At 40.2% G+C, this 26,266-nt stretch overlaps 1 protein-coding gene and 1 long non-coding RNA gene across 8 annotated transcripts in view; one reads left to right on the top strand and one right to left on the bottom strand.

Annotated features, from left to right (window-relative positions):
- Positions 1-21,251, top strand: part of TMEM156 (transmembrane protein 156) — a 63,768-nt gene extending 42,517 nt beyond the window's left edge. For 3 of the 7 annotated variants that reach the window (XM_054486764.2, XM_054486759.2, XM_054486763.2), the window contains 2 exons: positions 1,774-1,857; positions 5,138-5,697. In XM_054486764.2, the coding sequence (XP_054342739.1) occupies positions 1,774-1,857; positions 5,138-5,217 (164 nt within the window). In that variant the 3' untranslated portion in view covers positions 5,218-5,697. Of the gene's footprint in view, positions 1-1,773; positions 1,858-2,397; positions 2,622-5,137; positions 5,698-16,999; positions 17,106-20,467 lie in introns of those variants that run through there. The other 4 variants (XM_054486760.2, XM_054486761.2, XM_054486765.2 and 1 more) reach the window with 4 other exon arrangements.
- Positions 5,692-8,975, bottom strand: LOC134739528 (uncharacterized). The gene is made up of 2 exons (XR_010126204.1): positions 8,736-8,975; positions 5,692-6,796 (listed from the first exon to the last, which is right to left on the bottom strand). It is a non-coding gene; the product is annotated as an uncharacterized LOC134739528 (long non-coding RNA).
- Positions 21,252-26,266: the final 5,015 nt, after the last annotated feature.

Here is a 26,266-nt window from a genome sequence, read left to right as displayed (position 1 = left end):
TGGAGATCTTGAGCAGAGTGGCTGTAGGTGACGGGTGTGAGGCAGAGTCAATCTTTAATAAGCATGGGGGTATCAGATTTTTGGTAGGGCAGAGCTAAAAGAAATTAGAAATTAGGAATCAGGACAGTAGGAGCGATGTTAAAAATATTTAATAACTCGTATGACCTAGGCACCCACCTATCAGGATGGACATTGATTGTAAATTACTGGTATGATGCTACTGGTGTGTACCCATGCAAATACTGGCTCTACTGGCATGTCCCCATGCATAAAATGGATGACTATCAGGCCCAATGGACAATTCATAATATGAGTAGCTAGTCTCTTAAAGACAGTGCAAAATGTATTAGTATAAGAATAGGCACTAAAAATAAGTGGATTTATGTTGGAGTCCTAGTACTACCAGTTACTAGCTATGTGACATTAAGCAATTTATTTAAATTATGTGAGCATCCCTTACCTCCTCTGTAAAACAAGGATAATCACCACTACCACACAGGGTTGAGGTAAGGAAATACAGAGATTACTTACAAAGTTTACCACAGTGTCTAGTGCATAATTAGTTTACATTAAAGGACAGTAGTATTGCGATGGTTGTGTGATTTCCCAAGGCTCTTTCCTTCTTTACTAGGCAAGGCTGTGTTAGCTGTTTCAGTAGGCAGAACAAGTGGTTGCCTCTAGGTTTCAGTAAAGTTGCAATTAATTCTTTTGACTAAGTATTTGTTGTAGATATTTTTGAGAGCAGTTTCATATCAAGTGTTATCATTGATACCTTAGTAATAAAGCCCTTTGTGCAGTGGTTAATAACATAATCAATACTGTTTATTTGTAGAATAAACATTTTCAGAGCATTTTCACTAGATTCTTAAACTATGTAAACAGGATATATGCTATTTTTATTTTGCAAATAAAAATCCCCTGAGACTCAGAGAGGTTAAGTGTTTATCCAAAGCTGTACAGCTAGTAAAATGTCAGAACTAAGATGTAGGGTATTTAGTTTTGAAAATTCTATTATTTAAAGTAAATGTGTGTTATTTATAAATAGTGTATAGTTCTGAGTTTCTTGCCCCATTTTCCCATATGAAAAGCTATAAGCAAAGAGAGATAGAAGTGAGCTAGAAAAAATGTCTAGAAGGAGACCAGCAGTGGGGAGTCAAATTAAATTCTTACAAATATCTGCCCAAACGACAGACTTAGTGATTTTCAAAGGCTTGCAAATCTAAGCATAAAAGTAATAAAAAATGTCACACTACTTAGGACATTAAATGTTATTGAATATTAAATGTACATTATTCTTCAAATCATATCTATGTATAAAATAAGATAAATAATATATTTTTCTGTGTATAAGAGCTGTCACTTTTCTTTCTTTTTTTTTTTTTTTGAGATGGAGTCTCACTCTTTCGCCCAGGTTGGAGTGCAGTGGCATGATCTTGGCTCACTGCAACCTCCACCTCCTGGGTTCAAGTGATTCTTTTGCCTCAGCCTCCCGAGTAGCTGGGACTACAAGCCCGCACCACCACGCCCGGCTAATTTTTGTATTTTTTAGTAGAGATGGGGGTTTCACCATATTGGCCAGGCTGGGTTCGAACTCCTGACCTCGTGATCTGCCTGCCTCAGCCTCCCAAAGTGCTGGGATTACAGGCATGAGCCACTGCGCCTGGCCATGAATGGCTCCATTCTTTTTGGTAATCCTTTGAACCAACATGGGGAATATATGTTAACAATGCACTTGTTTATCATCTAAATACTTCATTTCTTTTCTGGGAATAGGTCACAGAGACAAACCTACATCTGTTCTCTTAAGAGGAAGTGATTCAGAGAAACTGAGAGCATTGAATGTGCAGGTTATTTCAGGTAAGTTCTGTGGCATGTAAACAAAACAGTACTCAGGAAATTCCAAAGCTGCATGGTTTCACTACAGAGTAAACTCAAGATCTGAGATCTGAGCTTATGTAAATTAGTCTTGTATCTGGAATAACAGAGCTGTGGGCAAATGAAATCCAGTTTAATATGTCTTATTATCAGGGGACAGTAACAATCTAAACTAGCTCCTTAAATAATGGAAAGTTTGCTTGATTGGCAAGATGAAATTCATGTGAGTAGGCAGAGGAGAAAAAGCAATAGGGATAAGCCTTAGATTTATTTTTAAGTGAGACAAGATACCATTATTCCCCAGAATTGCAAGAAGTAATTGCAGAGTGGGCATGGCTTTCACTGGAGCCTTCACTTAGCAGAGGGTGTCATTGTGTAAAGAGAACTTCTAATAGCCCCAATTAAAAAGCCCCCTGTCCTTTCCTGAGAAACAGAAATGGAATAAGGGAATTCTAATTAGAGCAGTGATGGGGGCTGTTAGCACAGATGTTGTGGTTCAATCTCTTTTTTCTAATTGTGAAGCCTCCTTTTGGAGTCAAGCTGTCAAATCACGTTAAAAAGAGAAAGAGGGAGAATGTGACATGGACAAAGGCCTCTTCTTCAGCAGAGAGAAATAATATCTTTGACTGTGAAAACCACAGAATCATGAGTGCTGTTACCAAAGCTCCTTGTACACAGCCAGCGAGCAGGCACCTTCGTACTTTGTGAGAAGTTAGAAAAAAAAAAAAGGAAGCTTCAAGTCTGGCATGTAAACAGTTTTCAAAAATGGGAGGATGCCGAAGAAACCTCCAGTCCCCCACCCTACAGCTGCATCAGTAGCGACATAGAGATTTGCACTGCATTTCACTGGGGACTTTGTTCACTGGGGGCTTTTGTTAGCCATTTAAATTAGCAGATACACAGAACCCTAGCTTGAGCGCACCTAAGGAGCTCAAATATTTTAAAAATTTAGGCTTCCTACCCAGCATTAGCAGTGAAATTATTAAGCTATGACTGATAATAAGCATTAGCTAAATAATCATTTGACACCAGTTAAATGTGGGGTGAGTTGGTGGAAATTTTGTCCAGTCAATGAAAATCTTATTTGATTAATAAATTAAAAGCCATAACGTTGTTTTCAATGGCAAAATTAATTTTTAAAAGGAGAAAATGGCATTTTTCCCTCCGCTCCCCTCTTACTCAGTACATGTGTCCAAATATGAGGAATGTTTTAACACAGTTCTGTGGGGCTTTTTGGTCACCTTAGGAATTCTGGTCGTTTCTGTTTTCAAGTCGTAATTCTGAGCACTGCAGTCTTGTCTGAGAAAAAGTCCATAGTTCCCCTGTCAACCCATATAGTCGAGGGAATCACAAATTTTAAGTACTAGCTAACCACAAGACTAACCTCACGAAGTTGTATTTATGAGCCTGTGACTTTTATCCACCAAAGAAACCTGTCTTAGCCATCCTTTCCCTTTAAGAGCTCTCACTAAAAATCCTCTGGCTTTATTACCAGGTATATAATATTAACGTTTAGTGTAGGCCAAGGGGTGATGGCCTTTCTTAAAACCAAGAACCCTTTTGAAGCTTAGCATCTTAAAGAGAGAAAGAGGCAGACTTTTTGTTATTTATATTCCTTTAACCAAAATGCAATCTTTTCCTTCCCTATTATAAGTTGCTTTTCTGAGAGAGAAATGGAAAGGAAATCACGTCTTCCTTGAGTGCCGTTTTTAAGGCCTCTCTTTGTAGTGATGGATTATAGGCAGCAGTGAGAATGTACGGGAAAAATGTGTCAGCATGGTTCTCTGGAGATGCAGTAACACGGGTAGAAAAAAAAATGTAGTTCAAAGCAGTGGTGACTGTGTGTCACATTCAGCAGAAGCAGCTTGTTGTCGACGCTAGCCACACATTCCAGGATGTCTCTCCATTTGTTCATGCATTTAAAAGTGAGTATTGTTACACACACACACACACACACACACACACAGAGAAAAAAAAGGAGAGAGAGATATAAATGGGCTCGTACCTCCAAAAGAATCTTATTCATCCTACAAGAGAGAAATAAGGAGAGATTACCAGGACACAGGCACCACATTGTGCCTGGCATATTCTAGGGGCACGGTGGACACTGATGGAATAAATGCATCCTGCTGCTGTAGAAAGAGATGTCAAACCAAATCAAATCCCCATCTTTTATATGTCTCTAATATTTTCCTCCTTGCTTTGAGAAGCGTGAGAGCTTATGTTTCCTGGCTGGGCATTAATCTACTTTCCATCTTATTCATTTAACTATCATCTTCACACAGGTAATCTCTGTCTTATTTATCTGTGGATTGTTGTTGCTAGCATAATATCTGGCACTATAAAAGCTTATTAAATCTCGCAAACCCTAAAGGGAAATAAGTATAGAATAAAAACAGCGGATGAACAAGAAATGAGTCTGAGGGATTGGGAAATATGACAACAAATAAAGAGACAGAGTAATTACAGGGCATAGAATTCCACTTCATTAAAGAAGGCATAGCATGCTTTGTAGAAGGGCTATGGATATCAAAGAATCATAAAAAACATTGACTGTCTTGAAGAAGTGATTTTGAAAAACATGCAAAAGTAACTCTAGGCCGAGTGTGGTGGCCCACGCCTGTAATCCCAGCACTTTAGGAGGCTGAGGTGGGAGGATCACTTGAGTCCAGGAGTTCAAGACCAGCCTGGGCAACATAGTGAAACCCCATCTCTATAAAAAATAAACAAAATTAGCCAGGTGTGGTGGCACATGCTTATAGTCCCTGATACTTAGGAGGATGAGGTGGGAGGATTGCTTAAGCCTGGAAAGTCGAGGCTGCAGTGAGCCGAGGTCACGCCACTGCACTCTAGATTGGATAACAGAGCAAGACTGTGTCTCAAAAAAAAAAAGTAACTTTAAAATGTACCCCTAGAAACAGTGCTTAATGGGTTGACCATGTTGGGAAACCAAAGCCAGGGGCAGGAGGAGTGGATTAGAATCTGAATCGTTGGATGCAAATGATAGAAGCCCACTTGACTGACTGCAGAGAGGACGTTTATTGGAAAACCAGTAGTTAGCCCATAGAAACAACAGGCGGGCTAGGGAATCTGAGCGTGGAAAATAAACAGGCATTAAGGTGAGGGAGGGCAGGAAACCAAAAATACAGCCCAGGTTGCATGTCAGTAATGGTCTGGTGAGAATGCCCCCGCTGGTGTCACCCCCCTCTGAACTGCTGGGGCCACTCCTATGATTACCCTGCAGCTTTGCATCTCTCCTCAGGATCGCAAGCTCCAAGGAGGAGTAAGAGGGGAGGCCATACAGTGGTACTCCGGGTGCCAGGAAGCAGGGAGACGGGATAATATCTGCTCTTCTGGCTTTCTGCCTACTTGTCATCACCCCTGACATGTCCACATGCTGGACTGCCAAATAAATATCGACAACATCAGGTTTCTGGGATCAGAGTTTCCATCCACTCCTGCTGCATGGGTCAGTGAAAAGTTCATTTCATGTCTCCCCTATATGTCTATCAAAAAGAGTGAAATCCTTAAAACTTGAAATTCTTCACCATTGGATTAGTCAGGATTCTCTAGAGGGACAGAACTAATAGTATTGTTAAATGATAGTTATTCATTTAACTATCATCTTCACACAGGTGATCTCTGTCTTATTTATCTGTGGATTGTTGTTGCTAGCATAATATCTGGCACTATAAAAGCTTATTAAATCTCACAAATCCTAAAGGGAAATGAGTATAGAGTAAAAAGAGCGGATGAGCAAGAAATAAGTCTGAGAGATTGGGAAATACGACAACAAATAAAGAGACAGAGTAATTACAGGGCATAGAATTCCACTTTATTAAAGAAGGCATAGCACGCTTTGTAGAAGGGCTATGGATATCAAAGAATCATAAAAAACATTGACTGTCTTGAAGAAGGGATTTTGAAAACTATGCAGAAGTAACTCTAGGCCGAGTCTTTATAAAGGGGAGTTTATTAAGGAGTATTGACTCACATGATCACAAGGTGGGGTCCTACAATAGGCCATCTGCAAGCTGAGGAGTAAGGAAGCCAGTCCGAGTCCCAAAGCTGAAGAATATTGGAATCCGATGTTCCAAGGCAGGAAGCATCCAGCATGGAGAAAGATGGAGTCCAGAAGACTTAGTCAGTCTAATCTTTCCACGTTCTTCTGCCTGCTTTTATTCTGGCCTCCATGGCTGCTGATTAGATGGTGCCCTCTCAGACTGAGGGTGGGTCTGCCTTTCCCAATCCACTGACTCAAATGTTAATCTCCTTTGGCTACACCCTCACAGACACATCCAGGAACAATACTTTGCATCCTTCAATGCAGTCAAGTTGACACTCAATATTAACCATTACAACCATTAAGTATTTAACCAATATTTATTGAATACTGACTACGGGCCAGCCATTATACTAAGCGTTGGTGATATAATGGCACATACCATAGGCACAGTCCCTGCCTTTATAGAGCTTCCAGCACAGTTAAGGAGATTCTACCTGTGGTTGACATACGAGAAGGGAAACTAATATCTCATTAAGCACTTTCCGTATGTTCTGCACTTTCATGCACATCATTTCATTTGATTTCAAAAGAACTCCGTTTTTTTCCTGATGAGAAAACTGAAGATAAGGGAGTTTAAGTAACTGGTTCATAGCTGGTTTCTAACAAAGCCAGGGTTCAAACTCGGTTCTGTCCAACTGATGCACTTTCTAGCACGTCATGTAATGTCAAGAGTGAACTGGGGGACTGGGGGTTCAAGCCACAGATCAAGAGTCTTCCTGCTCTTTTGCATTTAACACTGGAAATTGAGACGAAACATTTTCTCTATGTAAGGTCCTAAGAGCTTGTGTATGACAATGTGAGTCATCCTCATTGTGGCATTGGCTGAAGTCTTCTTGCAATTAATGTGGGTGGGTTCTGAGGGAACAAGAAGCAAAAGAAAACAGAGTTTTATTGTGAAAGAGAATTACTAAATGTCAAAAGGAAGTGGATGACCCAATGATTTATATTACACCAAAATAAAACTAATGGCAATGTAAAATTATAATTTGCAACATGTTTATGGCCTGTATAATAAAGACTAAGCAGGTTTCAACTTCCTGCCGATGAGAAGATAAATTACTGGTGCCAGATGTCCTGCAACCAAGCAAGATAACATGAAAATTTAATTTTTACTTGCTTAACTATCTTATTTATGACTCTTAAAATACAGATTTGGGTTCATAAAACAGGAAAGGTTACAGCCATCTGCTTGGTTACAGAATGGATCAAAGTGAAGAGGATGATTCTTTTTGCAGGAAGAAATTCACAAATGCGAAGAATCTATAGGCGGAATAGGATGATTTATTCTAGTCATTCATTGAATGCCTTTACGTGACAGGCATTTATGTCAGGTCTGGAAGAATTGATGGTAAACCATGTGCACATAAACATCTCCTTCATCTTAATATAGATTGTCCCTGCCTGAACCATCCTGTCTCTCCTGCCACCCTCTACAAACCTGCTCCCCTCCCACCTTGATATTGTCTCGTTAGCTCCCATCCTTCCCATCTGATCTTGGCTTAACTAACGAAGTTGTTTCAGATCTCCTGGACTAGGTCGATTCTCCTTATTACACACCCTCATAACACCGTACATCTTTGTTTGCAGCAACAATCACTGTTGCTATTTTACATTTTTGTGTTATTGTGCTTTGTGTTATTATTTGATTAGTGTTTCTCCTACGAGCCAGTTGGCTCTTTGAGGTCAAGGACACTATCTGATGATACTCATCACTGCATCCCCAGCTCATAGCATAATGCATATATATGGGCACATTGTAGGTACCCAATAAATATTTGCCAAATAAATATAACTTTACATTGACTGTGTTGAAAGAATGGCTGCTGCTGTCTTACAAAAGCCTTTCAAATACTTTCACCTCTAACTTATAACTTTTGATTATGCCTATCCAAAATAATAAAAAGAAAATGGTTAAACACTACATCAGTTTTATCCTTTGGAGTATTAAATATATCTGCAGTGTGAATTAACCAGAAACTGAATCAGTGGCTCAGAATATTGGCAGCTGTCAGTTCAAGATTTTTTTTTCTTTTAGTTAATCTGGAAAATTTTGCAGTCATTTATTTTCCATCCTCATTTTATTTTCACATTGACTAGACTTGGAGCAGATGACTAGTTTTAGGATCATTGTTAATAACAGATGGAGCTTTGAACATGGGAGGAAGTTGGCACCTGGAATAATAGAAATCTATTTTAAGCGGCCATAATTGGTTGTGTTAGCCCTAAAAGGCTACTCGCTATCTTGGGCTTACAGAAAACTGCCAATGTTTTTATGTGATGAAAAGGTCAGAATGATGTATAGCAATATTGAAGTTCTGCATTTCTCTGGTAATAAGGAGACATAATTAAGACTGGAAGGTTTTTCGAAGCCAGATCACAGAACTGAATAAGAATCACTAAACCATCAGAAAATTTTCACAGCTGTCTTGACCTAAGTAATCTATGAAGATTAACCTGAATTCCTTCATTTTTGGAGAAGCTCTTGTGAGGAAACCCAAGTACTTCATGGATAACAGTTTAGACATTTATTGCCATAGTTTCCACGAAGAGTCATGATGGCTGCATCTCCCAAAGTGTGACGGAGAAAAGAAGGAGCTAGGGGCATCATTTCCAAGGTCAGCTACCCATAGGCCTCCCCTGCTGAATATATACGGCTCCTACTAAATTCTGTGCATGCCTCCTGGGGGGGCTTGAAATGATGCTGGTGAAAATATTTTTTATGCTTCATAGTGCTTTCTATTTTTCCAAGTACAATATATCAAAATTCACAGTTCTCATCTCATTTTATCTTTACCTTTATTTTCCTCCTTTTAGCCTCAAGGCAGCCACACTAGCTTTGCGAAAGCCACAGGGAAGTGATCTTGGTTGTGCAGATGTCAGTCCCCACTGCCAAAACTTTGAATGGAACGTGTGGGGCAAGGCCAGGACCCGGCCAGGATTGGCTGCTTGGCTGCTGCTGCCCACAAGGCTGCACAGGTGCCTCATGTCGGTGAATCTATCTGGTCCAGTGCTTCCTTTTAGGCCTGGGGACTTAGCCTCCTGCAATGGCAGTACATCAAGAAGGATCCATTGTATAATGCAGTTCACATCAATAGGTTTATAAAACCTCAAGGCCAGTGTATTAAGCCATAAAGAATGATACAATTGAGAGAAATACAGATCAAACACTTCTGACAGCAAATGTGCATTTTCTCTCCCAAGACAGATCCGTGTGGGAAGTCAAATCACAGGAAAGAGTTGTTGGTTAGGTCTTAAAATGCATTCCCTTGCCAGTCCAGGTGCGGTGGCTCACACCTGTAATCCAACATTTCGGGAGCCTGAGGTGGGAGGATCCCTTGAGCCTGGGAGGTGAAGGCTGCAATGAGATATGATTGTGCCTCTGCACTCCAGCCTAGGTGACAGAGCGAGACCCTGTCTCAAAAGAAAAAAAAAATGCATTCCTTGGCAGATAGCTTGAGACCTTTCTCCCCATTTTAGGGGTAGCCTGACAAGCTCATTTAACAGAGAGGTTTTAACATTTAACAAGCTTTGGATTGGGAATAATTTTTTGAAGATGAATTTGTGTGTCTGTGTGCTGATCGTGTGCTGATTTTATAGATTAAAATCAGAGGATCATTTTATTTTTCTTACCCCCCAAATCGTGGGTGGCCCTCTAGAATTGCTCCTTGAACTGCCTGAACCCATACCCTGTTACTGAGAAAAAATGAGGCACAGAGGCGTTAAATGATATTCTTTTGATCATTCAGCCCATATTTGTTGAGTACCTATTATGTGTCTAAGGTAGGTTCTGGGGAATAAAACAGTGCCCAAAATACAATCTTTGTGCTCAAGGAGGCAGACAAATGAGTAATTACAACAAAGTTGGGTAAGTTCTCTATTTGGGAAGTGGAGGGCACAGAGGGACATATACTGTGTGATCACCTAACCCTATTTACTCCTTCTTGGTATTTTTTTAAAAGTTACTTTTGGCTTTCCAATTTAATAACCACGTAAAATGTAGCTGAACAAGTAGTTTTGGAGATAAGAGCATAAAAAAAATGGATGAGGCAAATTCCCTTAGCAGTCAAGAGAGGCTGGCTAGGATGAGGAAGTTTTAGATGTGCCTTCATGGTGGGAGATGGACCTTGTCTTTGACATGAAAATCATCAGGATCAAAGTAACGAAAACACCTTGCAAGTTTCCATTACTCAGTGGGAATCAAAAGTTACTTGGGAAAGATGAGTTGAGGTTAGATACCAGATGTCACGGATATAAAGCACCTTTGAAAAGCGATAGAAATCTTTTTCTAAAAGAAGAAGAAGCATCCGAGGGCTGCCTGGGAATGGTCAAGGATAGTGTGATAGGGGCTTTATTTGAGAGCCTAAGGCATGGAGTTTTATTTTTAATCAGTTTCTACTCCTGAAAATCCATTTTGTTCACTAGATTCAGCCAGGTCAAAATTCAGACTGGGATTTAAAAAAAATTTTTTAAGGCTCTTTGAAGTTTCTGAAAAGAAGTCATAGAAATGTTTGTTTCAGAGATTTGACAAATTCATGAAAAGACTGCTGGGAAGCTTTAAAATACTTCTGACTGTTCCTACTGCCTTTACTAGTGTTGGTGAATTAATATGATTTGAAAGAAATTGTATTTCTTATGTAGAACTAGGAAAAATTTCCACCCGTTTTAACTATTCTGAAGAAGGCATTAAAATGACATATACCCTACCTTTTTGCCTTTTAATCAATTTTTAGAAGTTTTGCCATTACCATATAAGTTACATGACTTTGGATACTGAAAGAAACTGAAGATAATGCCCCACTAGAGAATTACTTTAGACTAGCCATCATTTTGACAGGCAATCGCTTTCTGTTGTAAATTACAGTTATATTTTGTGCTATAAACACCAGCAAACACCAGCCAAACCAGCAGTTTGGCTTTTCAACCAAAAGAACTCTGTTAATTTCCTTGGATAATTATTTAGTTTCATGAATAGGCTCTTTTGATATCTTAACCTTTATAAAGAACGATCTCAGCTGGGCCCAGTGGCTCAAGCCTGTAATCCTAGCATTTTGGAATGCCGAGGTGGGCAGATCACTTGAGGCCAGGAGATTGAGACCAGCCTGGCCAACATGGTGAAACCCCATCTCTACTAAAAATACAAAAATTAGCTGGTGTGGTGGTGCACGCTTGTAGTCCCAGCTTCTCAGGAGGCTGAAGCAGGAGAATTGCTTGAACTTGGGAGGTGGAGGCTGCAGTGAGCCAAGATCGTGCCACTGCACCCAGCCTGGGCGACAGAGCCAGACTCTGTCTCAAACAAGAACAACAACAACAACAACAAAAGAACAATGTCAAATGTTAAATTGTGGGTTATAAGATGCTTTGTTATTTGCATGGTAAATTCATTCTGAAGCTTTAATGTGCGTCAGAATCAACTTGGATGTCTATAAAAATCCAGGCTCCTAGGCTTCTATGAAGAGAGATTCTTAATTCAATAGATCTGCAACATGCATTTTAAATAACTATCTCTGTTGATTTTCAGGCCAAGGGTCTGTCAGTCACTGTACTTATTAGCTTTCTGTTGTTGTGTAACCAATTACCACACACTTAGTGGCTTAAAACAGCACACACTTACTATCTCACAGTTTCTGTTGGTCAGATATCTGTGCATGGCTTAACTGGATCTTCTGCTTAGGGTCTCACAGGCTGAAATCAAGATGTCAGCTGGACTGCATTCCCATCTGGATGCTATGCATCTATGCTCACTCGGGTTATGGGAAGAATTCATTTACGGCTGTGTACTGAGGGCCTTGGCGTCTTCCTGGCTGTCCACTGGAGGCTGTCCTCAGGTCCCAGAGGCCACTTGGCAGTCAACACCAGGAGTCCCTCTCCCTAGGCATTTCACAGCATGGCAGTTTGCTTTTTTTTTTTTTTGAGACAGAGTCTAGCTCTGTCGCCAGGCTGGAGTGCAGTGGCATGATCTTGGCTCACTGCAACTTCTGCCTCCCTAGTGAGTTGAAGCGATTCTCCTGCCTCAGCCTCCCAAGTAACTGAGATTACAGGCACGCACCACCACGCCCAGCTAATTTTTGTATTTTTAGTAGAGACGGGGTTTCACCATGTTGGCCAGGATGGTCTCGATCTCCTGACCTCAGGTGATCCTCCCACCTCGGCCTCCCGAAGTGCTGGGATTACAGGTGTGAGCTACCTCGCCCGGCCTGCAGTTTGCTTCTTTAAGGCTAGTAAGAGTCTTTCTGACCTCAGGAAGGGCCGTTTCTCTTTTAAGGGATTTTACCTAAGTCAGGCCCACCCAAGATAGCCTCCCCTTTTATTGATTTGGAATATTAATCATACCTGTAAAATCCCTTCATCTATGCCTTATAATATGACCTAATCACAGGAGTGAAATCCCATCTGGTTCATGGTCTTGCCCACGCTCGAGAGGGGAGATTATCATGAGTATTGCACGTCATGGGGGTGGGACTCCTGGGGATCATCTTAGAATGATCCACAGCCATTCTTTTAGAAAGACAAAAATCACAGGCCAGGCGCAGTGGCTCACGCCTGTAATCCCAGCATTTTGGGAGGCCGAGGTGGGCGGGTCACCCAAGATCAGAAGTTCGAGGCCAGCCTGGCCAACATGATGAAACCCCAGCTCTACTAAAAATACAAAAATTAGCTGGGCATGGTGGTGCATGCCTGTGATTACAGCTACTCGGGAGTCTGAGGTATGAGAATTGCTTGACCTGGGAGATGGAGGTTGCAGTGAGCAGAGATTGCACCACTGCACTCCAGCTTGGGTGACAAAGCGAGACTCTGTCTCAAAAAAAAAAAAAAAAAAAGAAAAGAAAAGAAAAAAAAAATCACAGACTGCTAGGAATTTCTAGTGTGAAACTGGGCTGACAGACATAGCCCCATACCTGTAGTTGGTACTTAATGACAATAAAATAAAAGTTAAGGATGCCAAGCGGCTCAAATGCAATGGATGTGTGTGGAGGAGAGCAGGAGATGAGTGCTGTGGGCCAGGTAAAGATGGCCTCAGGTCTCATTTTCCGCTCTTTGTCCTAATAAATCAAGGTAAGTTTTGTCATTTACCCTTTAGAAGTCTAAAGGGTAAAAAGAAATTCTAACTTTAGTGGTGATTTTAGTTTTTCCATAGACATCTAAGGGCCCTCAATATCTGCTGGAAATGGCCTATTTATTCCTGCCCCCTAAAGAGCAGTTATTATCTTAATTTTAAAAATCTCCAGGTCAGGCACGGTGGCTCATGCCTGCAATCCCAGCACTTTGGGAGGCCGAGGCGGGTGGATCACCTGAGGTCAGGAGTTCGAGACCAGCTTGGCCAACATGGTGAAACCCTGTCTTTACTAAAAATACAAAAAAATTTGCTGGGCGTGGTGGTGTGTGCCTGTAATCCCTGCTACTTGGTAGGCTGAGACAGGAAGTCTCTTGAACCTGGGAGGCAGAGGTTGCAGTGAGCCAAGATCAAGCCATTGCACTCTAGCCTGGGCAACAAGAATGAAACTCCATCTCAAAAAAAAAAAAAAAAACAAACTTTTAATTAAAAAAAAATCTTCAGTTAAAATATATAATTTTCTGGGAAAAATGTATAAAACCCAACACCAGAAGAAATAGAAAATCTAAATTGTCATGGAAGAAATAGAAAATGTGTTAGTTGAACTTCAAAAAGTAACAGGAAGAGCAGTTCACAGGAGAATGTTACCAATCTGTAAGACATAGGTATTTTCGATGGTATTTAAACTGTTGCAAGACCAAAGATATTTCCTAATTCTATTTTTGAAACAAACATTATTAATAATATTCAAATCCAAGAAAGATTGAGTCTAAAATGATATCAGCCTGGATGCAGTGGCTCATGCCTGTAATCTCAGGGCTTTGCAAGGCTGAGGCAGGAGGATTGCTTGAGCCCAGGAGTTTGAGGCTGCAGTGAGCCATGATGGCACCACTATACTCCAGCCTGGGTGACGGTGCAAGAGCTTGTCTAAAAAAAAAAAAAAGAGAGAGAAAGAAAGAAAAAATAACTAAATCATTGAGAAATCTTACTTGTGTATATCCATGCAAAAATCCTGAATAAAACATTAGCAATCCAGTAGCACAGTTTAAAAATAACACACACACACACACACACACACACACGCACACATGTACGTACTCCTGCCTGATCAAGGGGGCCTATTCCAGGAATTACAGGACAGTTTAGCATTAGAAAAACTGTTACTCATCATCATATTTATAGATGTAAAGAGATAAATGGTTGGTTATACTAAAAATGCATTTGACAAAATACAATGCATTTTTCATTAAAACTTCTAATAAAAATAAGATAAATATATACTTTCTTAATGTGATAAAATGATAAAATATATTTCTCTCAAACAAACAAAAAACCCCAGAAATATGTTTAATAGGGAAACACTAAAAGCATGCCCTGCCAAGCCAGAAATTTTCCAGGATGTCCACTACTGCCATTTTATCTGCCATTGTATTGGAAGTACTAGTCAACACGGTTAGTTAAGCGATCAGAAATACGAAGTTTCAAAATTGGAAAGAATAGGTAAAATGATCACTTATTTTGCAGATGATACAAATGTGTACCTGGAAAACCTAAGATAATTCCCTTAAAAAATCATAAAAAAAGAAAAATTCAGTAAGGGACAGGGTACAAAAATATTTAAAAAATCAATGTGATCCACCTATTTAAACAATAACCAGTTAGAGGATATACTGCATTTAAAACAATTATAAATAAAGTAACTAGGAATAAACTTAGTAAGAAATTCGCAAGATCTTTCTGAAGAAGACTTCAGTAAAATGCTGCTGAGTGACATAAAAATGACTTGACTAAAGGAAAAGTGTATCATGTTCTTGAAGAGGAAGACGAATATATAAAGATGCTAATTCTTCCTAAATAAATAAAAATAATATCTTTTGAAATACACAAGTTCATTTCAATATCCTTATGAAAAGTAAACTGTGAGTAATAGCCAGGAAAAAATTGAAATAGAAGAATAGAGGAGAGGTATTCATTCCATCAAGGTACTGGATTACAAACTGACTGGTATTGGGACGACTGAATAATCATTTAGGACAACAAGTTAACTTAATCAAGATCTCACACTCATATTAGGGTGACTTTTAAATGGATCAATGATTTTAATTTAAACATTAAACTATAAAAGTAATAGAAGAATCAATGCTACGACTCATTTATAACTGCAAAATTGGTCTTTCTAATCATGACACAAAACTCAGAGAAGAGACTCATCAAATTGACTACGTGGAAAAAAATGTACACAGCAAAAAAACTGTCACAAGCTAAGATAAAAGACCAACAACTAATGGGCAAAATTATTTGCAGTTTATCGAGTAAGCAACTAAATCTCTAGTAAATAAGGAGCTTCTAATAATTGAAGAAAAGACCACAATCCAGTAGGCAAATGGTGAAGACTGGACTGCCTACAGAAAAGGAAATACAAACGGCTGGCGCTTACACACATGAAAGGCTGCTCAGGCTCACTCAGAATAAATTCTTCCAAAAACAATTTTTTGTGTGAGCCTACTACGTGCCAAGAATATTGATCTTCTGGATATAGAAGGCAGTGAATCTCTCCCCCCTACTCCCCAGAAAAAAAAAAAAAAAAAAGAAAGAGGCAGGGAATGGTGGCTCATGCCTGTAATCCCAGCACTTTGGGAGGCTGAGGCGGGTGGATCACTTGAGGTCAGGAGTTTGAGACCAGCCTGGCCAACATGGTGAAACCCCATCTCTACTAAAAATACAAAAATTCGCCAGGTGTGGTGGCACACACCTGTGATCCCAGCTACTCAGGAGGCTGAGACAGAATTGCTTGAACCCAGGAGGCAGAGGTTGCAGTGAGCTGAGATCGCACCATTGCACTCTAGCCTGGGCGACAGAGCGAGACTCTGTCTCAAAAAAAAAAAAAAAAAAAAAAATTCCCAGAGAAGGTTCTACAGTATTTCTGTACCAGTGTTTGATCATCTTCATAGACAAGAAGCATCATTTTCTTGAATACACTAAATCTCCCTTTCTGATTTCTCTTCTTAAGTAGCAACCACCCAAACTTCTCTTTAAATTGTAGGTCACCTTGGCTGGGCACGGTGGCTTACACCTGTAATCCCAGCTCTTTGGGAGGCCGAGATGGGCGGATCACCTGAAGTTGGGAGTTCCAGACCAGCCTGATCAACATGGAGAAACCCCGTCTCTAATAAAAATACAAAATTAGCCGGGCATGGTGGTGCATGCCTGTAATCCCAGCTACTCGGGAGGCTGAGGCAGGAGAATCCACTTGAACACGGGAGGCAGAGGTTGTGGTGAGCCAAGATGGCACCATTGCACTCCAGGCTGGGCAACAAGAGCGAAACTCCATCTTAAAAAAAAAAAAAAGTTGTAGGTCACCTCAATTTCACCTGTGTTCAGGGCTTTGTATCAAAAGTAGAGATGTCTATGGAACAAAAACTCCATTCTCAATATAAAATCTAGAAAAACAAGACCTTGGATCTTAGGAGAATGAATGAGATGCCATGATGTAGGAAATAAAGTTTCATCTTCCACCTTGAAATCAGCTGAGGATAATATTAGAAGAATTTTTAAAAGTCACACAGTCATGAGCAGGAAGACAGATTAGAATTCGTCTAATTTGTAACTTTGCTTCTTGGTAAAATTGTCCCTGAGATCAAAGACATCGTTAATATTCTCCTTAGGGACATATTTCAACAAAATGTGATAGAATGAAATGTTTGCAGTCAGTTTCCAAACTAAGATTCTTTGCTTGCTACTTGACACTGTACTTTAAATTTGTTCTCTACGTTGTCTTCCTTAAGTATGCTTCAGGTCTTTGTGCCCAGGACATGGGGTAAGGAGTTGAGAGAAAGGAGCGAAAGGTGTTAGAGAGGTAGGCAGGAAAATTAGTGAGGGTAGAAAGTACCAAAATCCTTTCTAGAGGTAGAGCATGGTTCTCTTACTACATTTACTACATTAGAATAAGCATGTGTCTTTTTGCTATTTACTACATATAGACTAAAACAGTTCTCCTTCTTAAATAGCAGAGACCACGCAGAGGCTGCCTTTGGATCAAGTCCAGGAAGTGCTTCCCCCAATACCAGAACTATAAGTTACTTCCACAGTGCATCAGTGAGATCAATATACACGGTGAGTGATGATTTGGCTTTATCGACTTTATTCATTATAAACACAGATAGATTCAAGGATGCACAGTTGATCCCAAACTCCATTTCTGTCTGGTAGGAGGTAGAAAATGAAGAATTTGCAAAGTCAGTTCATATGAATTAGATGACATGAAATAAAATGACTATTTTCTTTAAGATCTAGGAAGGATCAGTAGATGGATCTCTTAGTCTGTTAAACTAATCTCTTAAACTGCTCCTGAGATGTTAGCTTATCCCTTGGCCCTGTTTTTCCTGGAGTTGAGCCGTAACTTAGTTAGACTATGAGAAAATAGAGAATGAGATGTGTAAAGCAAACTGCCTCCTCCCCAATTATTGAAATAAAAACTTCTCTAAAGGTAACATCTGATAATCTAAATTAATGCATATTGATTTCCATGTATTTAAGTCTAAAAGTATGGTCAAAAGTGTTGAAATTTTTTTTTTATTCGTTCATCAAATCTTTCTTAAGTAGCAATTATGTTAAAGGCACTACGAATAGCCATTGTAGGGGGTATAAAAATTATAACAGGGAAGGGGAGGGAAACTAGCATTTATTAGCATCCCCTTTATTGTGCTTTGTGGTAATTGGTTATACCATTTACTCTTCAGAATACATGGGTGGTTATCAGTCAAGGTCCTATCAGGAAATTGATATTGTACTCAAATTGAATAATTTGAGATGAGTTTAATGAAGGTCATATTAAGCCAGGGTGTGGGAAAAACGAAAAGGGAGAATGCAGCACCCTGAGACTAGGATAGTGGGGCCCTGCTACTGTCTTTAGGACTAAAGGGGAAAGAAACCCAGAGAGACAGAGACAGAGACAGACATGCATGCATGTGTACACACACACACACACACACACACACACACACACACACCCCCAGTGTGTGAGGAGGGCTGTCCGACAGGAGCTGTGACATTTGTTCAAGGGACACTATAGCCTGGGGTCACCCTGAAAAGAGAGGATAACTATCCTAACTTTGGGAACTCTTTTACACTGTTGGTAGGAAGAGTATAGCCACTACAGAAAACAGTAGGATATTTCTCAAAAAACTTAAAATAGAACTACTGTTCCATTCAGCAATCCCGCTACTGGGTATCTACCCAAAGGAAAATAAATCACCTCAGGATGTGGTGGCTCACACCTGTAATCCCAGCACTTTGGGAAGCTGAGGTGGGCAGGTTGCTGGAGCTCAGGGGTTCGAGACCAGCCTGAGCAACATGGTGAAACCCTGTCTCTACAAAAAATACAAAAATTAGCCAGGCGTGGTGACACGTGCCTGAAATCCCAGCTACTGGGGAGGCTGAGGCAGGAGGATCACTTGAGCCTGGGAAGTTGAGGCTGCAGTGAGCTGTGTTCACGCCATGCCACTGCACTCTAGCTTGGGAGACAAAATGAGATCATGTCTAAAAAAAAAAAGAAAGAAATAGAAAAAAAATAAATCACTATAGCAAAGGGATACCTATACTCACATGTTTATTGTAGCACTATTCACAATAGCAAACATATGGAATGGACCTAAGTGCCCATCAACAGGTAAATGGATAAACAAATGTGGTGCATATATACAATGAAATATTTGCCGTAAAAAATGAAATCATGCCATATGCAGCAACATAGATGGGACTGGAGGTCATTATCTCAAGTGAAGCAAGCCACAGACAAAAAGGCAAATATCACATGTTCTCCACTTGTAGGTGAGAGTTAAAAAAATTGATCACATGGAGGTACAGTGGAAAGACAGAGAACAGAGACTGGGAAAGGTAAGTTGTGGGGAGAGGATGAAGGGAAATGGATTAAAGGGTACAAATGTACAGTTAGGTAGAAGGAATACATTGAAAGTCTGAAAGCACAGTAGAGTGACTATAATTACACAAAAATATATTGTACTTGGGTGACAGATACCCTAAATGTTCTTACTTGATCACTAATCACTATGCATTATATACATATAACAAAATTTAACAGGTACCCCATAAATTTGTACAAACCCCAACTTTGCCATCCTTTCTTCCTCTAATGTGCTAGTACTCCCCCACTGACCAAACCCAGCCAGAGCCAGAGGGCACTGGAGCCCAGTGGAGGCAGTTATGTAAGTTGGCCTCCCAGGGCACCAAGTAGGATGGAAACGAGTGGAGGGCAGATTGCGAGAGGCAGCCAAAGGGATCCAGCGTAGATGGCTCAATACGCCAAACTGAAACTAAGTGCCAAGGATCTGTCTGTGTTCAAGGTTAAAGAGAGGCAGGTCTTAGTACTTTGGGTCTCAATGCAACCGGGATCTGCTGTTGGCTCAGAAATTCCTAAGTAGCATATAGTGTAGTCATATGATTGTGTCAATGAAATATTACTGGATATTATTATGCTTGAGACCTCTCATTCTGGTTGTTCATTCTGGGATGCTTATCTTTGCATCTAAAGAGTTCCTCTTTCTTTGTTCATTCACCAAATGATTTTTGACCACCTACTGTATGTTGAGAATCCTACTCATTGGCAAAAACAACAATGTAGTCAATGGAGGAGTCAGATTAGAGAAGCCCTAATTCCAATAAAGACTCAAGTAACATGATAAAGGTGTTCACATGGGAAGAGAGGGATTTGGGGAGCACGATAGAGAGACTCCTCCTTCAGAGAACATGATGCCTAGCGTTTAGATGTTCAATAAGGATTTGTTGAGTAAATGAATAAATCCCAATTTCTATGTCTCTGTGTTAGAATCATGGAATGTTATAATTGAAAGAAACTGGCATGAACACTTATACTTTCATTTGATAGATATGGAAAATAAACCAAACATGCTGTAACAGCAGAGGCTAGAGGAGACTCTAGGTTTCCTCAGTCCTAGGCTGAGAAGTTTGTTATCACTGAGCACACTGTCTTCTTAGGGATATAATGGGGGGTGCCATGGCATAACACAGAATCAGCCCTGGGGTCACCCTGAAAAGAGAGGATAACTGTCCCAACTTTGGGAACTCTTATACACTGCTGGTAGGAATGTAAACTAGTATAGCCACTACAGAAAACAGTATGGAGATTTCTCAAAAAACTAAAAATAGAACTACTGTTCCATTTAGCAGTCCCACTACTGGGTATCTACCCAAAGGAAAAGAAGTCATGGAAGGGTGTGGTGGCTCACGCCTATAATCCCAGCACTTTGGGAGGCTGAGGCGGTCAGGTTGCCCTGAAAGAGCCCTGAATCAGAGACTTGAGGACATTTTTTGGTGGTCTTATAAGGCATAGTTTTAATAAACGGTTTTAAAATTGTTTTCTACCCGTTCTAATTCAAGTAACACTTAACAAAATTTTTGCATGAATAATATTTTCTTGCTTTTATTTAAATCTTCAGAATATCCCTGGGCAACTTGGACTGAGCCCTTTGAAGAATACTCATAATTTTATTTTGTGAATGAGTAGACTGGAAAATGTTTGTGTCCAGCTGAGGATGCACAGTTGGAAAGCAGGAGGAATGCTGACTGGCTGATGAAAACTAGCTTAAGAGCATTCATTCGACCCATGAGATCAGGGGAACAAGAGTGTTTGCAAGAAGCCATTATGAGTCATGGAAAAAAAGGTGATGAAACCCATGGAAACAGCAAGAGAATTCCTGCTCTCTCTCTTCTTAAAAAAAAAATCTATCATTATACAGCACAGAATGGAGCCAAGATTTTAATTTTGAGGAAACAAAAACAGGATCAAATATGAAAACACTTTCTTTTATTGGGCCACATTGTAGATGCTGATTTGATAATTGTTTCCTATGCAGATAGATTATTTTTATTTCACAGATTATTTAAGAGGGCCTGGTTGTTTGTTTATATGTTTGTTTGCATTTATGAATCTTGCTGCCTTTTGGCACCAGGATGTTTTTAAAAAAATTCAAAGAGGCCGGGCGCGGTGGCTCACGCCTATAATCCCAGCACTTTGGGAGCCTGAGGTGGGAGGATCATGAGGTCAAGAGATCGAGACCATCCTGGCCAACATGGTGAAACCCTGTCTCTACTAAAAATACAAAAATTAGCAGCTCCTCAGGAGGCTGAGGCAGGAGAATCACTTGAACCTGGCAGGCGGAATTTGCAATGAACCGAGATCACACCACTGCATTCCAGCCTGGCGCAGAGCAAGACTCTGTCTCAAAAAAAAAAAAAAAAAAAAAAAATCAAAGATACCAATAAAACGAATTTAAATAAAATACTTAAGTACTTTAATAGCAAAACGTTTCCTTTGATTCTTTTGGCTTTCGTATTTGTTATAGCCATTATTAATGTCAAGCATAATTATAGTTATTAATGACAATAAAAAAGCACATATAGACAAGAGGGCAGCTCTTAACATTAAAATATAAAAATGCTTTTCCAGAGTTAAGGTGGAACTTAATCTCCTGGCCATTATTATATGGTTACAGTTGCTTATCTGAGTTGATTTACAGAGTTAACTGTAGGGTCAGATTTAATAATCAGTGATGGGGTTGAGGACATGCTGCCCAAAAATATGGCACCTTGGCAAATTGAATTTTTTAAGCTGAAGGATTTGAGAAAATGCCAAATTTTAAGTGGAAATATTACTCTGGCCTTCCTTTGCCACCTTTCTCCCCGGAAGCAGGTAATAAAACCTTTGCTGACCTTCCTCTAAAACACATCATAGGACCTTCATGTGAGAGGTGCTCTTCCTATATCTACAGAGGAAAGGCGGTTTCCTGTCTCCCAAGACACAGGGACACAGAGGAGAATCTGAACAAACGGGCTCTGCTAAGTTTCCCTCCATTTATTCCTATTAGATCTAGTACTCTTTTTGCCTGATCATATTTCTGCAAGTGTCTCTCCATTCTTCATCAAACCTACTACTAAAAACACTCAAGTGTAACTGTTTCCTCTGATCTTCACTTCCTGAGGATGGGCCTTGTGTTACGTAGAACTTGTTTAAATAAACCACTATGTTTTTCTCTGGTTAATCTTTTATTATAGAGGATTCAGCTCTGAATTTAAAAGGGTAGAAGGAAAAGATATTTTTCCCTTTCTACATAAGCAATCTAACAGGCATGAATATTCCAGCACACAGAGGTTTTTTTTTCTGGTATTCGATTATTTTTTTCTCTAGATCACAAATTGAGATTCTAATTGTAAAATTTAGAGATTGAAGATCTGGTAAACGGAATTATAGTAGTCTCACTTTTTCTTCCCTGTGTATCCCTAAAAGGTGAGTCAAACTCAGGTCTGGGATTTTTCAGCAGTAGTGTAGGGGCATTACACCCTATGAGGTATGGATATTATGCAATTTCTCAGAAGTCAAATTATTGTTTCCCTACACACCACCTCTTATGTTCTGACCAATGACTTAGAAATCAATGAGAACTTGGCTTGCAAAAAGCATACGTTAAGCTTCGAGTCCAGTTAAATTGTGGCAGCTTTCAGGAAGCTAATTTCACCTATTCATTAAAATAATTGACTTTTAACAGATACTGTGAAGCACACAAAGATGTAGATGGCCTACTCTGCCTACAGAGAATTTACTCTCTGGCAGAGGAGACAGGATGTGTACTCCATTGGTGAAAATACTAGACACAATACGGTAAGCTAAGTGTCAATTGCAGGATGCATGCTTCCTGCTGAGAATTTGCAAGCCAATAGGATCATTGCCAGTTGGGAGGAATTAGGGCAGGCTTTTGAGCAGGGTTTTGAAGATGGCTTTTCCTGATTTCTCAGAATCACCAAACCTCTCAAATATACACATTCTTAGCCCCCATAGCCCTTTTCATACCTATTACTTTGTCATTATTTTTGTGGTTACGAATTAATGTCTGTCTTTCTCTCTAGACTGGAAGCTGCATGAGGACAGGGAACATGTCTGGTTCTGCTCACCATAATATCCCCAGCAGCTGGTAGGGTGTTTGGCTCACAGTAGGTTCTTCGTAAATATTTGTTGGGTAAAGAACTAGGCCGGGTGCAGTGGCTCACACCTGTAATCCCGGCACTTTGAGAGGCAAAGGCAGGAGGATCGCTTGAGGCCAGGAGTGTGAGGCTGCAGTGAGCTATGGTTGTACCACTGCACTCTAACCTAGGCAACAGAGTGACACCCTGTCTCTGAAAAATAAAAAAGACCTATTTATCGAGCCTTCACTCTACATCTGGCATGGGCCTTGTGTACTCTCATTTCTTCCTCACAATGATGCCTTGAAACTGGTGTCATTCTCTCTGAGGAAGCTGAGGCCAAGGGAAGCTCACCAATCCTATTGATTGATATTCTTCAGTCTTAGGTTGGTCAGGCTGCAAAGTCTGTGCAGCTTCTACAATCTGCCCTGTGGGGTAGAGACAGGGCAAACAAAGGGAGCAAAATGGATGGAGGGTGTGCCTGAGAGAAGTGGCTGCGGCTGAGAGCACTGTCAAAGATGTCTTCAAGGAGCGCAAGGAGGCTGGGTGAACTGGGTCCTGGAAGAAGACATCTCACTGGAGTTGCTATGTGGTCACTGGTTCTGTGTGCTTCCCCTAGCCTGGCAGTTCTGTCCCCCTCTCCATACAACTGGCCCCAGTAGAAACCAACCAGTGGTCCTTGGTGCCTGGTATGATTGATGGCTTCCCATTGACACCACTAGCTTTTCGTGTACCCTGCTTTCCAGTTGGTTCCAAACTTGACCTTGCCCCACCCGTACCCCCTCCCTATGACTTGTGGCTTAGTCCTGTGTTCGTGGCTCTCACCGCAGGCTTTCCTCCCCAGCTGTAAGTCACACTCAGCTCCTTGACTTATGTGTCCTGCTAAGCAGCTAGGTCCCTAGCCTGTCATTCAAAGAATTCAGGTGTAGATTGAAGAGGGAGAGAGGAAACACGGCACCATGCAGGAGTCTTTCAGTCATTAAGCACACAGTGGAATTAGAGTGACAAAAAGAAAAGATAGAAGAGAGGATATGGATGGAGAATTGGTGGTGCTTGGTAAGTGATTTGATGCAGGGGTGATAGGGTAGGCAGAGAAAGGAGGAGAGAGGAGACACACATGACAACCTTCCAGACTCCTGTGTGCAGAAAATAAATATTGCCCAAACTTATAGCTAGTTTTTAGTTTCTAGAAGAATTTTTATTTTCCAGAGGATTTCTACCAAACTCTGTACTTTCATCCTAGCCTGAAGTTGGACTCTTCCCTCTCCTATACTTAGTCATCCCTGGATGAAACAGTCATTCAGATCACCTTCTCTTCCCTGCCTTTTTAATGATTGTTACATTTGCCCTTTCATTTTTATAAATCCTTTTCACTAAAGGCAGGTAGGCCACCTTGTCCATGAAGTTTCCCCTGCTCACCCCAGATGGAACAATGTCTGTTTTTTCTGTGTTTTTCTAGAATTTAGTCCTCTTATCATGGTACTTCTCACATCTTGCCTTATACCACAGCTAGTTGTATTCATTTATCTTTCCCTACCAGACTGTGAGTGAGAGCAGGAACCATATAATCTCCAGCTTCTGAGTCTCTGATGATAGGTACTCACTTCTCTCCAACCTGCTTCTCCCAAGCAATAGTCATCTGGGTTAATGGAGTTAGGTTAGCCAGATGTTGGCTGTAGATTCAGGTTATCTGTAAGGGGATGGAATTGGAGGCCCACACATCAGGGCCTTCTAGCACAAGGATAATGTTCTTTTATAAACTTGGTGGCAGGTGTATGAGAGTTCATTGGGTCATGATTCTATATAGCTTACATATATTGTAAAATGAATTTTAGTACCTACTTAATAATTAGTAAAATAAAATTCAAAAATAGACAAATATTATACTGAATTGCATCCATCCTTACCTTCTCCCTCTGTCAGTAGGTAACTTCTGTCTCTTTCTCTCTCTCTGAACTATCTTCCTTTCCCTTTCTGTTGCACACTGTGGAATAAAGACTTGGACTCAATTTTCTGACACAGTTTATTCTCATAATTTGACTCTGTTTTCTTTGTTCTCTGTCCCCTTTTCTATTTTACTCCTTTTTCTGTCTACATATTTCTTCACCATCTCCAACTATTTGTACTATTCTGATGGATGGCAATCTTAGGATAATGAGTGGAAAGGAGTTCTTAAATTTTGAAAATTTAAGTAAGGTGTATTACCAGAGCCATGAAAACTAAAATATACATTTAAAAAATCTTCTGTGAACTGGGAATTATGTACTTTGGTAAAGGTTCTGAATAGACTTTTTTTTCAAAAGAAGACACAAAAACAGAAAAGTATATGAAAAAATGTTCAACATCACTAATCATCAGGGAAATACAAATCAAAACCATACTGTGGTATCATCTCGCTCCAAGTCAAATGGCCATCCTCAAAAAGACAAAAAATAACATAAATGCTGGAGAGGATGCAGAGAAGAGGAAACTGCTGTATACTGTTGGTGAGAATGTAAATTGGTACAGCTATTATGAAAAGTAGTACGAAAGTTTCTTAAAAAACTAAAAATAGAACTACCACATGATCCAGCAATGCTACTACTGGGTATTTATCCAAAGGAAAGGAAATCAATATATCAAAGAACTACCTGCACCCCAGTGTTTATTACAGCACTATTCAAAGTAGCCCAAATATGAAACCAACCTACAGGTCCATCAATGGATGAATGAATAAAACGAATGTGGTACATATATGTATTAGTCCGTTTTCACACTGCTAATAAAGACATACCCAAGACTGGATAGTTTATAAAGAAAAAGAGGTTTAATGGACTCACAGTTCCACATGGCTGGGGAGGCCTCACAATCATGGCAGAAGGTGAAAGGCGTGTCTTACATGGCAGCAGACAAGAGAGAATAAGAGCCAAGCAAAATGGGTTTACCCTTATAAAACCATCAGATCTCATGAGATTTACTTGCTACCACAACAACAGTATGGGGGAAATCGCCCTCCTGATTCACTTATCTTCCACTGGTCCCTCCCCACGATGGGAGCTACTATTCAAGATGAAATTTGTGGGGACACAGCCAAACCATATCAATACACACAGTGGAATACCTTTCAGCCACACACACACACAAAAATAAAATTCTGTCATTCACAGCAACATGGATGAGCCTGGAGGACATCGTGTTAAGGGAAATAAGCCAGATGTAGAACGATAAATACCAAATGTTCCCACTCATGCAAAAGCTAAAAAAAAAAAGTTGAGCTCATAGAAATAGAGAGTAGAATTGTG

This window comes from Pongo pygmaeus, chromosome 3 (genome assembly GCF_028885625.2).
Source record: "Pongo pygmaeus isolate AG05252 chromosome 3, NHGRI_mPonPyg2-v2.0_pri, whole genome shotgun sequence".
Taxonomy (NCBI): Eukaryota; Metazoa; Chordata; class Mammalia; order Primates; family Hominidae; genus Pongo; species Pongo pygmaeus.
This window is presented reverse-complemented; position numbering and strand designations above follow the sequence as displayed.